The following is a 17,331-nucleotide window of genomic DNA, read 5'->3' as shown; positions in this document are numbered from 1 at the left end:
ACAAGCATTTTTGGGAGAAAATCTGCATGCATACGGTGATGCAAAAGTGTGTGGAATTTGATTGGGTATCCATGCCAGGTATGTATGTGACGTAAACGCGTACACGACGTGAGCAGATATGACCATAGTTTTGCGTCTTGGGCAGTATAGACGGAAATGCTACGGCGAAGCATATTCAACTTTTCCACTCTGGAGGGTGGTTTCAGATTTTTGCGTTTTTAAGCCCCAAAAACGTCGTCACCGTCTAAACGAAAGGCACTTCCGATTAAATATTTTAGTTTTTTGTTTTTTTTTTTACCAGCAAGCGTTCTTGTGTAAACATGCCCTTAATCTTTATCACAAGGGCCTCCAACTTTTTTCCTCTGGTGAGCTACTTTTACAAAACGAAAATGCCAGAGAGCTACATGTTTTAACAGTCACAGGAAATGACTATATATGAAAGCCACGTGGCACAGTTCGATGCCTATAAAACATAAACCATTATCCATTTATTAGTGCAGAAACTTAAAGTTTTATCATGATTTGAGTAAATTTCACTTGACAAGTAAAATTATCTACCAATGGAACAAGACTTTTGGTACTTAAAATATGAAAACACATCTTGCTACATTTAAAATAAGAAAAACAACAACTTTTTGCACTTAAAATAAGAAAAACAACAACTTTTTGCACTTAAAATAAGAAACAAAATCTAATTTTGCTTGAACTGAGAAAAAAAAAAACACTTATTCCATTGGTAGATCATTTTACTTGTCAAGTTGAATTGAATCAAATCAAATAAAGCAAAATGTTCTTAATTTAAGTCATTTTAATTAAGCTAGTATTGGATTTTTGCAGTGCAGGCATTAAACTGATACATGTACAATGGGAATAGGCATTTAATCCAAATTTTACTTATTCAGTGCAATACATAGAATTCCGAAATCCCTTGGTGAGCTACTTGGAAGGGGGTGAAGAGCTACTGGTAGTTCCCAAGCTACAGGTTGGAGACCCCTGCTCTATCATGTGAATTTAAAGGTCCTATGTCACACTTTTCTTTTTTTTTTTTTTTAACAGTGAAGCGGAGCACTTCCTGTATTACCACGACACATCACAAGTATTTTCCGTTTGAGAGAAAAACACAGCCTAGATTTGTGTGTTTTTAACATGTATGAATGCAACAAAACACAACTCCAGATATGTTTTTGATGAGGAAACATAATATAGAAAATAGCGTAATATGGGCCCTTTAAATGATCCAGAAATGTCCAGAAATCAGATAATGATCTGATTTTAGTGTGCACAGAACACAGCTATTGACTTGCTCATAGTGTTGTCACAATATAAACATACCTCAATTAAAAACTCGGTACTAGGAAAAAGCTGTATACTCAATATTGATTTCAATACCACAATAATAATGAAAAAAACAGTCTTTATTTAGACAACAGAATGCCATTTTCAGCATTAAACTGTATTACTTTCTTTTAAATTACCATGTGATCTTATATCTTTGTAATCCCCCAGTGGTCCATGGGTGTATACTAGTCTGTGTACTCTTATACTTGTTCTGATACAACTCAAAATCATTCCAGGAAAGGTTCATTTCTGTCCTGTGAATGTGACTTTTTTAGTATCAATAGCTGCTCCAGTGAGTATTTAGTTTGGATACTAGTTCAGTATCAGATTTTCGATACTACTGCTCGCATAAATACTCGTCTTAAAGGTAGAAGGCGCTCCGGAAGTCTCTCTCCCAGTTCTTGTCCCTCTGCTCCTTCCTCCTCTCCTCCTCTCTCCTCACCCCTCTCCCCACTTTCCTCTCCTCCTCCCTCCTCCTCCCCCTCTCCCCCTGCACAGCCTGAGCGTCCATGGCCTTAAAGTGTGTGACCCTGGCCTTCTTGCCTGGCCCGTAGCCCAGCCCATCCGTGTCCCTCTTGAGCACCGTGGGCACCGGCTGACGGGCCCCGCTTCCCTCTGGTCCCAGGCCGCTCCCGGGGTCCCATCCGCAGCGCAGCATCATCTGGTAGCTGGTGCTGGAGGCGGGCAGGCAGTAGTGCGGGGCGGGTGGAGGGCGTCGCAGGTTGAACTGGTGGAGGGTGGAGGAGAGGTGGGAGGGGGCTGGGCCTGTGTAGGACGTGCCGCAGGATTCGCACCACTGTGGACAGGGGGCGCTGAAAGAGACAAAATGAAGATTTAGTGCAGGTGGTACAGGTGGGCAGTCACAAGCAAAACAAGAAAAGGATTTAAAGGGCATACATTTGATTTCAAACCATTAGTCCTTTTTGTTACTGTGATATTGCACCATGACACAAACAACAAGCTCTGTTACTCTCTGCCTTTTGTCACTCTGGGATAATGCCAGGCAGCTGGTTTCCCATGATTCTTCATATGATTCTTCCCATGATTGGACAGGTGACCCTGTCAGTAGCTTGTATATTAGTTATTACCTCAGAAAATGTTATGTAAAATGAATACATTATATTATATCCTGATCAAAATCTTACAGGAGACTGAAAAACATGGCAGATTCCTAAATCAGTGAGTGAAGCACTAAACTCTGTTAACCTGAGGTGAGATTAGGTCTGTCGCGGTTAGGGAATTTCTCCTGCGGTACAGTATAGCGGCTCAACACCATGGTATGCAGTGATACAGTAAGTAGAGTAGTCTCTAAAAATGGACCCGTGTAGGACTCTGGGTCGAGTCACGTTGGTCACGTGATGTGATCACGGTGGCCCAACATGGTGGGCGTTTTAGTACCGCGGTGATTGATTTTTGCGGTTGTCGCGACAGCCCTAGGTGAAATAAATTGAATTTTATCTGTAAATGATATGTGACCAATGAGCCCCTTTCATACGCGTTTCACATGCGTCAATTAAAAAAAATGCAGGATCATGTTTGGTTTGTTCTGGCTGATATCAATCTGTATAAAAAATATACAAAGATATCGTTATGGTTTTCCCAGGCAAGAGTTCATGTGGTCCTCGGGAACTCCAGAAAATATTTTTCAGCGTTGAAAAATGCACTCTGACTCACATTAGTGGGGAAAACAACCCTGAGTTCCACAGCTGATGTCTCTGCTGTAGAGACCAAACGAAACCAGCTTATTGATCACTGTCAGTTGTCAAAGTCTTAAGGGCACAATAAGTGTGCAGAAAAAAAAAGAAAAATGGTGAAATGTTTTCAAAAACAGTCACTTGGCCTTTGAAAAGGCTAACAACTCCTCTTTACTAGTTAGCTCTCTTAAAAGCTGTCAAAGAGAAGGATCAGTGACTTTACTCCAACTTTACAAGTCAGACCCTGGACGTCTCATCTGGAACACTCTACAAGAATGCAGAATTAAGCCCTGATGATTTAGGGTCTATCAAATGAACAGCAATAGTTAGAGGGTGCCAACATTTCTTGCATTTATCGATGTAGATTCAATTATGTAATGAATAGACGTGACACCAAACAGAAATATCTCTGAAAATGATTTGAGTTCCAGATACAGTGTGAGGCCACAGCAGCATGTTACTGTTTTTGTGCTTCCCTGTGGATTGAGCATCTCTGTATATAGTGGCTCTTTATATAGTAGTAAGTAAAACAAACCTTTTAGCAGGCTTGGAGTCTTTTGTCGGTCTTCTGCCAAAGCTGTCCAATTCTTCTACCACTTCTTTATGGCCAGCTGAAGAAAAATTGAAATAAAATGAATATTGGGTTAATATTTACACTATATATTGTACATTTACTATACTTATTTTGCTGAACAATACTTTTTTCAACCTTAAAGCAGACCAATTCTGTGCCAACTCAGAGCTTTTCACGATGTTGTTTCCCCTCACCATTTACTCGCCTGAAGTAGTATTTGCAGCAGCTTGTGCATTTATTTTATCAACACCCATTTTCACCAGCAACAGTACATACCTGTTTTGTATTTATTTCATTCTCCAATTTTATTTTCTTACTCAGTGATACACAAAGGCTTTGGCAGTGTTGTGTAGTCCTTTTGGTACAAATCAGGAAAAATAAGACTTGTTTCTTTTATCAAATAATTAAGATTATAGTTAGAGGAGTAAGTGAGTGAGACAAATTTTGTGATGTGTGTGTCCAAATTATAACATAATGATCCACAGATGTCATAGATTACAACTACTAGTACATAGTAGACATGTCTTCTTAAATATATGCCTGAATAATATCTGTTGCATTATTATTCTGAAGTACACTACCATCTGACAGTGAGTCTGACTCGACTGAATGAGTTACCTTCCATAGCGAGGTCCCTGGCGTCACGGCCCTGCAGGTCCACCACCCCTACCCAGGCCGCCCCTCTCTGCAGCAGGAGTCTGACCGCCGCCCTGTGCCCCGCCCAGCTCGCACACATCAGGCCAGTCCACAAGTACGAGTCCTGCAGTCCACACAGAAACATACTGCGTAATAGAGCTGCATGATATCAGAAAAACATGCAATATTCAATAATTATGATTTGCAATATTATGTTATAAAAAACGCCCTTATGTAGAATATTTGTTTGTTTAGAATGTTAAAATATATTGAAAACAGCAAGAAATGACTTGCAGTGTATATGATAAGTTTGAGTATACATTTCCAGGGTGTCTCCGTGTTTGACTACCCCAAATTCAAGACTTTTTAAAGACCTTTTTAAGATCACTTAAATGAAAATTAAGACCAACGTCGCACCCATTATGTGGGCGAAAAACACCAGGTCTAATTCTAATAATTACCAACCAACTACCGGTACCTTATTTAAAATCTAAGGCTACGTTTATATGATGACGGTCGTTGTGTCTTTACTTTTTATTCCACGTTTAGACAGGCATTTTCGGGAGGAAATCTGAGTGCATAAAAGTGCACAAAAGTGCGTGAAATTGGATTGGGTATGCATGCCAGGCGGCTCGGTGGTGACACGAGGTGGTGATGTATGTGACGTAAACGCTTACGCGACATGAGCAGATCTGAACAGAGTTTTGCATCTTGGGCAGTGTAGACGGAACTGATTGTTTACTCATTGTCGCCGGCGCCAAAAACCAAAGTATTGTTTGTGCATACTCCAAATTAGATGTTCATTCATGTTAAGTTATTTCACGTTGTTGTTGTTTTTTTTCCCTCCCTCCATTTAACGTTGCACTGCAGCCTGGTTGAAGAAACAAAAAAAATATGCTAATGAAATTTAAGACCTTTGTGAAAAAAATAAGACTTGGACAACATAATTTAAGACTTTTTAAGGCCTTAATTTAGGAACATAAAATTTAAGACCTTTTTAAGACTTTTAAGACCTCACGGCTTTACTAAAATATACTAAAAATTAATCTTATTTTGGTGACTTCCTGACTTCTTTCCTTTTTAAATGGTTATTTTTAAAAATAATTAAAACGGGAAAAATCTGTGAAGGTAGTTATGATTAGATTATGTATAATAAAAACAAACCACAACATGTTTATTTTGTTAATTTTTTTCTTTTTAATGCTTCCCTCACAAACTGCCACTTGATTGATGTAAAACTATGATAAGTATTTACCACATTTGTGTGACTGTCGCTTCAGCTTAAAGGTCATATGTAGCACAAACTGGATTCTTGTTGCTTTTTAAGTCATGTTATAATGCTGTTACCTCATCAGACACATATGTAGAGTTGTGTTTCTTTCATTCAGATATGTGAGTAAGCCTTACTAGTCTGTCTATAGCTCCCAAACTCAAAATCCTGTCATATAGCTATAGTTTTCAAGTTAATAGCTCCATTTATATCTTTAGCTCAGTAGAGATCGGCAATTCCAGATATCAGCCAAATGTTTCTAGTGAAGGTGTAAATGGTCCCTCACCCATTCACACACACATTATACATCAGGCGTGAATGTGTGAATGGTGTATGGAGTTTAATAACACAGTGGAGCACTTCCTGTATTACTGCATCACATCACAAGGTGGAACAGTATTTTCTGTTGGAGAGAACTGTGTGTATATCTTTGATAAGGAAAGAACATTATAAAATAATGAGAAAATAGCATTATATGGGCCCTTTAAGACCTTATGGTACCTGGAAATTGATGTCTGCTCCCTTGATCAGCAGAGCTTTGAGAACCGATGTGTCTCCTTCGTGGGCACAGCGTAGTAGCCGCAGTCCTTGCAGCTCTTCTCTCCTCTCTCCATCTCCTGTCTCTCCATTCACACCAGGCGCCACATGCCCTCCTCCTTCAGGATTCAGCTGACCATTAGCAGTCCCGTCTGCTCCCGTACCCTCTCTCCTGTGTCTTAATTCTCGTCTGATCTGCCTTTTTCTTCGGCTGGGCTTGACCATCTTTGCTGCATCCCCCTTCTCATCTTTCACCAAGTTCTCATAAAATTCTCTGGCCTCTAGTCCTGTTATTGGAATAGTTGGTGCTGGGCTGGAGTGGTGAGCTTCTATTCTAAAAACATCCCGGTCAGTGGCACGGGTGAAACCTTCTAAAAAAGCCATGATGAGCCAAAATAGGGTGACTGGATTTTCTAAATAAAAAACTGGGACATGCCCGGTTTGTGGTGGTTGATAGTAAAATTGTGAAACGAGTGCATGATTAAAGAAAACCGTTCTACTGTCAGTATAGTCACATTTTTTTTGTGTTTTGGTAATTTTTAAGCATGCTTTTCAGTATTTTCCTACACAAATTAAAAAGTATGCCTCAAAATAGGGACACCAGGGATATTTCTTAGATAAAACTGGGACAAATCAGTGGTTTTGGATAAATCTGCAGGAACAGGGGACACAGGGCTCAAAACTGGGACTGTCTCTGAGAAATAAAGACATCTGCTCACCCTAAGCCAAAACCAACACTACCTTATAATTTGTTCCAATAAGATAAGTGGTAAGCATCGCTCCAAATGCTATCTCACCATTACTATTAAATCATTGAATAAGAGAGTTGATGAATATTTCTTTGCGATTATTTTCCAACCTGTGAACATAATTTAAAAGATAAGATACACATACATTTAACACAAGCTCTGTCAATAAAAAAAAAGCTGCCTATAACTTCATATAACAAAATAAACTTACAAAACATTGTCCCGGCACAATATCAGTATTGTCAGATCCAAGACTTCATATAAATTAGATAGATCGGTAATATACGTATGAAGGATTTTCTCAAATAACGAAATCGAGCCCGGAGTGGTTTGTTGTTGTTGTTAGCACGTTAGCATAGCTCAAACCGGAACACGATTTGAAACGTTTGGGAAAGTGCTGCTCTCTAGTGGTGTGGAAGGATGCTCTGTGCAGAAAGGGCAACAGCAAAAACTTAATTTACGTTAATACACGTAAATAGAAAACTGGGACATTCCTGGTTTAGGCTGGCTTATAATAATAAAATTGTGACACGAGTGCGTAATTAAATAAAAAAATTTATGCACTCGGCACTAATGTCAGTATGACTCAGTATAGTCACATTTTCTGAGTGTCGTGGTCATTTTTAAACAGCTTTTCTGTATTTTATCTGTCTGGGACATTTTTTCTAATAATACTGGGACAAATCAGTGGTTTTGGATAAATCTGCTGGGACAGGGGACACAGGGCTCAACAATGGGACTGTCCCAGGTAAATACGGTCATCTGGTCTACAAAATAAAACCAAATAAACCAAATTTAAAAAAGCATCAGCCCCGAGTCGATGAAAAAATATAATATTGTATAAGTGAAACAGACTGGTAGACCTAAAAGTGTATTATCAAGCAAAAATATTCAGATAATATGCAAATAAATAAAATCCACAAATTGATTTGTTCCAGTTTTATACAAGAAATATCCCAGGTGTTCCTATTTTTAACCAATCTGATATCTACCAAAAGTGAAGACAGGCATAAATTGTCAATTGTTTAGGTAAAATACAGAAAAGCTGCTTAAAATTACCAAAGCACAAAGAAAACGTGACAATACTGACTCACATAATAATCATGAATAGACCAAGTGCAGAACAATTTTCCTTAATTACTCATTTCACACAATTTTATTATTATTAACCACCCTAAACTGGGCACATATTCGTTTTTGATTTTGAACATCTGGTCAACCTAATCTAATCAGGCCTAAATGTCCGAGGTTTGGACAAAGGGACATGGATCATTAATGCTTTTCATTGTAAAAAAGGCTTGTACTTGTACTTGTACGAGTAACTTTGATGTACCTGTACAAACACTGAAAATGTGATGGCATAAATAGAATTACAACTATTAAGATTTTTTTAACAAAGATTTATTGTTATGGCTTGTTTTAAACAAATGAGGAAGCCTAACAAATAATTATACATGTGCACATATATTTTTAAAAGAGAAAGCCTACATGGTTAGTAAACATGCAAACTAAAACTAATAAAACTAAAATACCTGCCTTATCTGCTGACATGTTTGTAATATGTGACAAAATTATGTACAACCTTATATGAATGAATGGACATGTTGAAATGAGAGTAGTTGACAGTTTATAAAACTTGACTCACTGCATGATGCTGAAATGAACAAAATGGTAGAAAATCTATTTAATTTGTCTGTATTTGTAAAGATGTCAACAGATTATAATAAAATGAAGTTGGTGATAATAGCAATACGTTAGTAAAGATGTTAAAATAATCGGAATAAAATTTAATCAAATGCTAATGAGATAAAAGTGACTGTTTATCACTGAAAGGATGTTTCTTGGTATTGTCATTCATAACTCTACCATACACTCTTACAGAAAAGACAAAATACATTGCCATAGTTCATTTCAGCTGGTAGCACAGGTGGCTCTGGTACAGCTCCCTTCAGTGTTCCCAATGATTGTCTCCCTGTCGCTGAAATGTCCTAAAAGAGAACCGAGAGATTAGATAAGAATCAGGAACCATTACATAAGATGACAATAAAGATACTACCAACTCACCATGAGCGGTCTGAGCAGCTCTTGTAGTGCTAATGGAATTTCTTCATGTGTCTGTTTCTGTCCCCAGTCTGAGAGAAGGTCTGTCCACAGTGTGGGCAGGAGTATGGCCGCTCTCCAGTGTGGATGCGCATGTGCACGTTCAGTTTGTCTCTGCTGATAAAGCGCTTGTTGCAGCAGCTACAGACATGAGGTTTGTCCCCCGTGTGATATCGCTGGTGCATCTTCAGTTCTGTCTTGCGGCCGTAAGTGCGTCCACAATCAGGACACTCAAACTTGGGCCGGACGGCCATGTGCTGGCGGCTGTGCAGCTTCAGACTGCTGCTCGTGCTGAAGCTCTTTGGGCACTGGTCGCACTGGAAAGGCTTGAAGCCAGTGTGGATGTTGACATGGAGCTTGAGGCTGGCAGCGTTGGCAAAGCCATTCCCACAGATGGAGCACAGGTGAGGCCTCACTCCAGTGTGTAGACTCATGTGCTTCTCTAGTTTGTTTTTGTTCAGGAAACTCCTTCCACAGACAGGGCAGTTGGTTGGCTGCTCCCCTTCGTGAGCGTTCATGTGTTCTGCCAGCTCTGCCAGTGTAGCAAAAGCCCAGTCACAGCGAGTGCACGAGTAAGGCCGCTCCTTCCTCAGTTTCTTATGTCTAAGACAGTGGTAGTCAAATTCTTCTTTATGCTCAAAGCTCTCCGGGCAGCAGACACACTGATAGGGCCTTTCCAGTATGTGAGAGCGCAGGTGGAGCTTAAAAGCATTCAGTTTTATGAATACAGTGTGACAATGTGGACACATGCACTCTCTTTTCCTGTGCACCTGCATATGCCTCTTGTAATGAGACTGTTTTTGAAAAAACTTGGAGCATCGGACACAATAATACTTTCCACTTACATGACCTTCCTCATGCTTCTTAAGAGCATGCTCAAGCTTGAACTTCTTTCCACATACCGAACATGGATATGTCCTATTATGGACCTCTTCTTTATGTGCCTGAAGTTCTTCAGGACTGCTAAAGGTTTCTGAGCACATGGGACAAATACCATTTCTTTCCTTTTCATGTTTCTTCATATGCCTTGTCAGATCTTCTGGGAAGGCAAAGGTCTGCTCACATGTGCTGCATGTGTAAAACTCCCCATTTGTTTCTTTGCGGTGGCGTAAAATGTGTCTTTTTAAATGATTCTTCCGCTTGAAGACACTGCCACAGTCAGAGCAGGCAAAGCTCTTTTGAACACCGGGAATTCTTTTTGCATCATTCCTATGGACCTTAATGTGGCTCAAATATAAGGATTTGTGCTTGAACTGTTTGTCACAAAAAGGACAACACACAACCCCTGGTTCATGCAGGCTTTTATGATTTTTAAACTCTATCCAGTTGGAGAGGTTCTGTCCACAAACAGTGCAGGTGTACCTGCCTTGGCTGTGCTGGACCCGATGGTGACGCTTCATGTGGTAAGACTGGCTGAAGGCCTTGTCACAGATGGGGCATTTGAAAGGCTTCTCCTTAGTGTGCACTCTCATGTGTCGGGCCAGTTTGTTTGGCCCCCTGAACCACCTGTCCTTACAATGAGGACAGCGATGTCTTTTTGGAACAGGTTTGGGCACTTTGTCTGTTTCATTGTTAGCTTTTGATTTGGATTTCTTGCCATCTGAGAGCTCCTCACTATCATTCTCTTCATCACTCCCAGGACAATAGTCACTGCCTGATGCACCTTCCTCCTGCATCTCTACATTACTTTGCCCCTGTGTTTGACTCACACCCTCATTAGTCTCACCTAAATCTGTGCTTAAAGACACTTCGGCGTTACAGTTTGATTCACTTTGAGGAGTAACTATCTCTGCTGTGCTGCTAGTCACACGTCTTGGTCTTCCTCGCTTTCTTTTCAGGACAGTAGGTGCAACAATCTTTTGAGTTTGAACCAAAAGAGCTTCCGGGTTATCTCCACTGTCCATAGCAACATTCTGACCTACCAACTCCCATTTACCCATAGGGTTCTCTTCACTGTCACCACCACTGTCGTCACTCAGAGGTTTGCCCATTATTCTTGCCTGTTCCTCAGTCTCACTCCACAGGCAATGACGTCTAAAATGTCCTAAAAACTTGTGATAATTTGGACTTATCTTGTTACAGTAAGGACACACTACAGGGTCAGGAGGGTGCATACGTTTGTGCTTTTGTAATTCCTCTGCACTGGCCAGATCCTCACCACATCTGGGACACACAAACATGCCGGCCCCATGCTGCACCTTCATGTGCCTGGTCATGTGGTAGCCTTGGCTAAAGGACATAGTACACAAGGAGCACGTGAAGGGCTTCTCCTTAGTGTGCGTCTGCATGTGCCGGAGGAGTTTGTTTAAACTAGGGAAAGAATGGAGGCAAAGTGGACAATGAGGATTTTTTAGATCAGTTTGAATAAGTTCTTCATTGTCATCATCACTGTCCTCTGTCCTAAGTTCTGATAAGAGTTTTTCAGTCAGTTTGTCATGACCAGGCTCATTATCCTCATGGTTAAAATAATCTAAAAGGTCTGGAGGGCCTGCATCTTGAGAAATGCCATTATCCTGACTTACAATAACATTCATATCAATGTTTTCAACTGCCAAATTTGTAGCATTAGATTTTGGTTGCTTTGCATCTAGCTTCCTTCTATACCTCCTTTTCTCTTTAGGCAACTGCTCCAACTCTTCCTGGTTTGGCGGCGATTTACAGTGGGCCTTGACATGTGCAGCGAACGCGCTCGGGCTCGGGCAGACCTCCTGGCAGAGTGGGCACGGCACGGGTTCAGCTGGATGGCTTTTTTTGTGCTCTTGTAACTCTGTGGCGCTGCCGAGGGTCACGCCGCAAAGCGAACACACGTGCTCTCCCGCGTCGTGCTGCCTCCTCATATGCCGGAGCAGGTGGTAGGTTTGGCTAAAAGTGACTGAGCACACGGGGCAGCAGTAGGGCTTCTGCTGGGTGTGGCTCCGCATGTGCCGCACTAACTTGTTGATACCACGAAAATGCCTGTCGACGCAGATCGGGCAGGAGGGACCTTTAGCCTGACTTTTGCGTGAGTCTGCAATTTCTTCCTCTTCATCGCTAGCTTCCATTTTGATTTCTTTAAAATTAGCCAGGGTGGACGGTAGGCTTGAGTTGCAACTATTTTCTGAAACATCATTGCCAGCGCTGTCACTATAATATTGCTCATCGCCATCATAATAAAAGTCAGCCGCGCTTCTCGAGATGGAATTTCGTTTGTAATTTCTTTTAGCAGGGAGTGATATTTTAGCAGCTGGTTTAGCTTTAGCCGGCTCGTTCACTTTCGCTGACGGTTTATTCCTAACCTCGTCCTTCCTAGGTCGCCCTCGCTTTCTTTTAACAGGGGGTTCTGCTTCGTCTATGTACACATTCACTTCAGATACAGTTGACGACTCTACCTCAGCACTAATCTGCAAAGCCCTGGCTAAAGTGAAAGGAGCTGGTTCGGAAAGTAGTCTCTGCCTGAGCCGAGGGTTGTTGGTCTTCTCTACCAGCTGTTTAATTAGAAGTTGTTCGTACAGTTCTTGGTAATTGGACGGTTTCAACAGCTGATCTAAAGCGCAGATGAATTGTCCGGCGGTCTCCCCGGACATCTGAGCCCTCTGGTTAAAGTCGAGCATGTGCTCCTGTGACGTTTGGTTAGGGGAAAAGTAAACACTAAGAGCTAAAATGGCATCTGCGTACGTCATTTTGCCTGACAGTAAGGTTGTGAGGATGCGCTGACCCTCTTGCCCCAAACAGTTTTTGAGGAGGACTAATTTAGTAGAGTCTGTCAGCTTGCTCTCTCCTAATTGTTCAGTGTAATTTTCAAAAGACCGGAGCCACCTATCCCAGGGCATACAAGGCTGTCCCGGGGCTGGGAGGAAGTTCGGAGGAGAAGACCGGATAATAAGGATTGGCTCAACAGTCATGTCCGGTCTAGAAATTTCCTCCGTTTTGATTTCTTTCATACAAGGTTCATTTGTCTCTGTCTGTTGAAATAGCTCCTGAGTTTTTTCTGCCTCTCCCATTGCAGCCAACTCCTGCTCAACCTGTGCTTCGGAATCTTGAGAATCTTCCATGTCATGTGTTGAACCTTGCTCCCTTTTAGTATTCTCTTCCTCTTGCACTGAACAGAGCTCTTCCTGGGTATACTGCGTCTCTTGTAGTGGACTCAGCGCCTCCTGAGCGTCCCATACCTCTCCCATCGTCATCATCTCTGCTGCATGGTGCATTGAAATCAGTTCATCCTGGGCTTGACCTGTATCTGCCATTGTGACGAAACTTTGGTCTTCTGACTTCAAAAGTAGCACATGCCTAGAAAAAAAGAAGAAAGTGTTTATGCAACAGCAACTTTTGTTATTCTAATTACCACAGACAGATATCTGGGACTACAGGTGGAAATAGTACTGGTGCTAGAATCTGGTACAATGAATCTCTCCTGTTAAGTCTAATGGAAAAAAAAAAAAAAAAAAAAGTGCATCTCATTAAATAAAACAAATGAATAAATAAATAAATATCCCACAAAAATGTATTTTGCCCCACTATACTAGTCCATCTCAAAAATGAAAAAGTTCAATATTTTTGTCTCTTATTTCAGTACGTCAAATTATTACATAATATTATATAAATTCATGACACAGAGTGAAATATTTTAAGATTTTTTCTGGATTTTTTAAATAATTTTGGCTAATAGTCAAAATTCAATGTCTCAGAAAATTTAAATATTACATGAGATCAAAAAACAAACAAAAAAAAAAAACATTTGAAAGCAATATTCAGCTTTTTCACACTATAAACATTTTTTGAAACACTGAATTTTGGGTTTTCATTATCTGTGAGCCATAATCATCATCAAAATGTCTTGAAAGTCTTGAAAGCTCCACTCTGTGTAATGAATTTATATATGATTATATAATATTCAGACTTTTTTTTTTTTTAAGATGGGCTAGTATATTGTATAAGCACCTTAAAGGGCCAAAATCCGACTGTGGTGTGCTATCTCTAACAGTGTTATTATAAAGTTGTTGTTATTTTTTTATTGACCATGAACTAGGAAGTAATGTTGCAGGGCAGTTTTTAAAAACCTTGCTCTGGCTTCTGAAAGTTGTGAAAAGATCAGTTCAGAAAAGCAGTCTAATAAATAGGATGTTAAGACTATGTTAACAAAGTGAGGGAAAAGTTAAAGCTGCACATTTTTTAAGACAAGAAAAAAATAAAAATAAAAATCAGGTATAGAGCTGCATGAACCATTCCTTTGGTCCGTATATCAAATATATATGAGTAAATACTTTTTAATGCAAAAACGGCCTTAACTTAATTTAATAACATGCTGTTTTTGTTTTGAAAAATGCTGGGTTAAAAACAAAATTTAATTCAGTATTTTCCCCACTGACATGCAGGGTGTAGTGAGAGGTTTGTGTGGGGGCTTGAAATATACTACCACAAATCTTACACACACACACACACAAACACACAAACACGCACGCACAAACACGAGCACGCACGCACACACACGGTCAGGGGCCTCACTTGGTAATTCTGGGCCCCCTGAAAAAATGTCCTCCCCCACAGATTAAACCAAGCAGAAAACTTGGAACACAACTGAAGCAGATGCATGCGGTAAAACAAAAACAACAAAAACTGTTTCTTCAGTTGTGAACATATATATTTGGGTTGCAAGAATCACTCGAACCAACGTTGCAATTTGAATGATATGAAATTAGTATTACAGGGAGAGAATTGATAGGGCGACTAAAATTGTAATCAGATGAAATTCTTGGTGGACTAAAGACATATCCTGCCAATTGTCTACAGCCCTAAGAATTGAGCGTGCTACGTCTAAAGCTTAGAGCAATTCAAACACTGACTGTAGGGGCTCTGCAGAGGCTAAACACGATGAAGGATGAAAGGTTATATCATAGGTATTACAGCAATTAATTACATTCTTATTGCAGATGTTTTCTTTTACACCGTGATAAAAATGCAGGTCATTTGTGGACTGGTCAAACTATTATTTCTATTGTGCAGAGACTTTTAAAATACATTATCAACCAAATAAAGGTTGAAATATGGTGACTGAAGGCTTCTAAATAGAGAATATGTACAAACAAAGTGAAATATTGATAACATTGATGATAATTAGACCATTTTGATTTAAAGCATACCCATTCTGCAAAATTGACTTTTCACAGCTTTTATCCATATTATAGCTGTTTCCCCTCACCATTTACTCCCTCAAAGTTGTTTTTAGAGTGAAATGAGCATGTTTGACCAATCTCTAATTGCCAGTCTTTATCAACTATAAAAATATTTCTTGCCATTGTTTTTTATGAGAGCAGAGGTGAAGAAACTTAACCGCAATGCCCGGTTCAACTTACCCCATAGAGTAGGGATGTAACACTAACCTAAATACTGTGATATAGTATCGTTAAAAGTGTCATAATAATATCGTGGACTGTCACATTATATCAAATCACAAGTTTCTTTGCTTAAATGCATGGTTTTATAGTAGCAACAGCTTATAAACATAGGGAACTACATATCCCATGATTCATTTCAGTGCAGACTACATGAAGAAATATGTTTTTTAACCAAAATTGTGTCAAGGTATTTTAAAAGCAAAAAAAGTGTCCCATCTACAATTATATTAGCCTCTTCAAAATATCGCAATAAATATCGAACCATGAGAAGCATATCGTGATAATATCGTACCGACAGATTTGGATATTGTTACATCCCTACCATAGAAACTTTTTTTTAAATAAATTACAATATATTATATTTGTGGGGGAAGATTTTTATTCTTATTCTTATTATCTTTTTGCAATATTTTGTGAACGTGCTGTATTTTTCTTTGAATGATTAAAAACAGAAATACTCCCAAACTTTTTAAGGAATAAGTTAAGTTTTTTTCTTTTTCAGTTTTTAATGTCATATTCTAATAAAAACAGCAGCCTATAGTTGTTTAGATTTAAGGGGCGTTTTAACTTACCCTGTGGCTCAACTTACCCCAGTCTCCCCTACCATGATGATCAACAAATATTTGGGTAACTTCCCATTGTTTTGAATAGATTCTAGCTTCTGTCAGGTCTGAAAATGTACCCCAAACTTATATTTACGTCCAACTGTTTACCTGCTAAACTTAGATCATAATGGACACTGTTAATGCATGTATGTAAAATAGCATGCGCGTAAAGCTCCCGAGCATTAGGATAACATTAGGCTAAATAGGCTGCACTGGTTTTGCCTGTGGTGGAGGAGGAGGTGGAGACGAGCCTGCGTAAAGCGCAACAACAAAGGCACGTAAACGCAACGCACGCGGTCGAACAGGGGCGTATAGCGTGTGTTTAAAGTATGCATTCAGAGGTTCGTCGTATTTCTTCTCACCGTCAGCGTGAGAGTGTTGAGGATCCAGCCAAACTCTGCAGGCATCACATCAGCGCCATGTACAAGCGCCTCGGATATGCGCCTCTTCCGCTCCGTGTCCTGCCTGCTCCGGCCACTGCGAGCGCCGCTACACGGACAGGAGGAGGGCTGCCAGATAAAAACAGCATTTCCTCACCTTCCTAAAATAATCACCGAAGTCATTTTTTTTTATTGCCAAAATTTACTTTTTGCCCTTTATCCTCTCCTCCCTCATCTGACCACCTATGGTTGAACTGCCAACACCCTGGAGTAGATCATGTGCAGTGTTGGGAAGGTGACTCTTAAAATGTATTTCCCTACAGATTACAGATTACATACATCAAAATGTAATTTGTAACAGAATCCATTAAATTACTTTAGTGACCATAATCTGAATACTTTGGATTACTTGATATTGTCATGTTTTTTAAAACTACCTGGATGTAACAATCACATCCTGAAAATTCTTGTTTGTTCTCTTCAAATTGGCTGTTGAGCCTGAGTCTCCCTGAACAGACTTTTGTTTGCTGTAAAGTAGCAAAGACTAGAATGTCTTAACATAAGATGTTTTGTCTGTTAAAAGACAATAAAAAGCCCAGTCTTTCCTTAACCGTATTAAAAAGATTATTGATAGAGAAATGCTTTCTATATGAGATCACTGCTGCTTTAAATTATGTCCACCTACTGTTAGTTGTCATATTGTTTAGACCCTGCTTTAGTCCTGGTTTAGACCTGGTTTTAGTCCTGGTTTAGTCCTGGACTGATTTAGTCCTGGTTTAATCCTGGTTTAGTCCTGGTTTAGTTCTGGTTTTAGTCCTAGTTTAGTACTGGTTTAGTCCTGGACTGGTTTAGTCCTGGTTTTAGTCCAGGTTTAGTCCTGGTTTTAGTCCAGGTTTAGTCCTTGTTTTAGTCCTGGTTTAGACCTGGTTTTATTCCTAGTTTAGTCTTGGTTTAGTCCTGATTTTACTCCTGGTGTTAGTTCTGGTTTAGTGGTGCACAGGAGGAAGCACGGTCCATCTCTTCTTTAAATACAAAGTGTAATGACAATTTTAGTCCTAACCTTTTGTCGTCTCTGGG

The 17,331-nt window shown here is 39.9% G+C and overlaps 2 protein-coding genes across 2 annotated transcripts; both read right to left on the bottom strand.

Annotated features, from left to right (window-relative positions):
• Positions 1-1,394: 1,394 nt before the first annotated feature.
• On the bottom strand, positions 1,395-7,273 carry gpank1 (G patch domain and ankyrin repeats 1). Its single transcript, XM_020922713.2, has 5 exons — positions 7,010-7,273; positions 6,014-6,908; positions 4,225-4,366; positions 3,568-3,643; positions 1,395-2,150 (listed from the first exon to the last, which is right to left on the bottom strand). Exons 2-5 carry the CDS (start codon positions 6,431-6,433, stop codon positions 1,700-1,702), a joined length of 1,089 nt encoding a protein of 362 aa, XP_020778372.1. The 5' UTR covers positions 6,434-6,908; positions 7,010-7,273; the 3' UTR covers positions 1,395-1,699.
• An 888-nt stretch (positions 7,274-8,161) lies between these two features.
• LOC110158273 (zinc finger protein 836-like) lies at positions 8,162-16,364 on the bottom strand. The gene is made up of 3 exons (XM_055158683.1): positions 16,237-16,364; positions 8,863-13,164; positions 8,162-8,786 (listed from the first exon to the last, which is right to left on the bottom strand). The coding sequence occupies exon 2, from the start codon at positions 13,119-13,121 to the stop codon at positions 8,892-8,894; it is 4,230 nt and encodes a 1,409-aa protein (XP_055014658.1). The 5' UTR covers positions 13,122-13,164; positions 16,237-16,364; the 3' UTR covers positions 8,162-8,786; positions 8,863-8,891.
• Between the last annotated feature and the right edge of the window lie 967 nt (positions 16,365-17,331).

This window comes from Boleophthalmus pectinirostris, unplaced genomic scaffold (genome assembly GCF_026225935.1).
Source record: "Boleophthalmus pectinirostris isolate CB_2022bp ecotype Guang Dong unplaced genomic scaffold, ASM2622593v1 HiC_scaffold_22, whole genome shotgun sequence".
In the NCBI taxonomy this organism is placed as follows: domain Eukaryota; kingdom Metazoa; phylum Chordata; class Actinopteri; order Gobiiformes; family Gobiidae; genus Boleophthalmus; species Boleophthalmus pectinirostris.
This window is presented reverse-complemented; position numbering and strand designations above follow the sequence as displayed.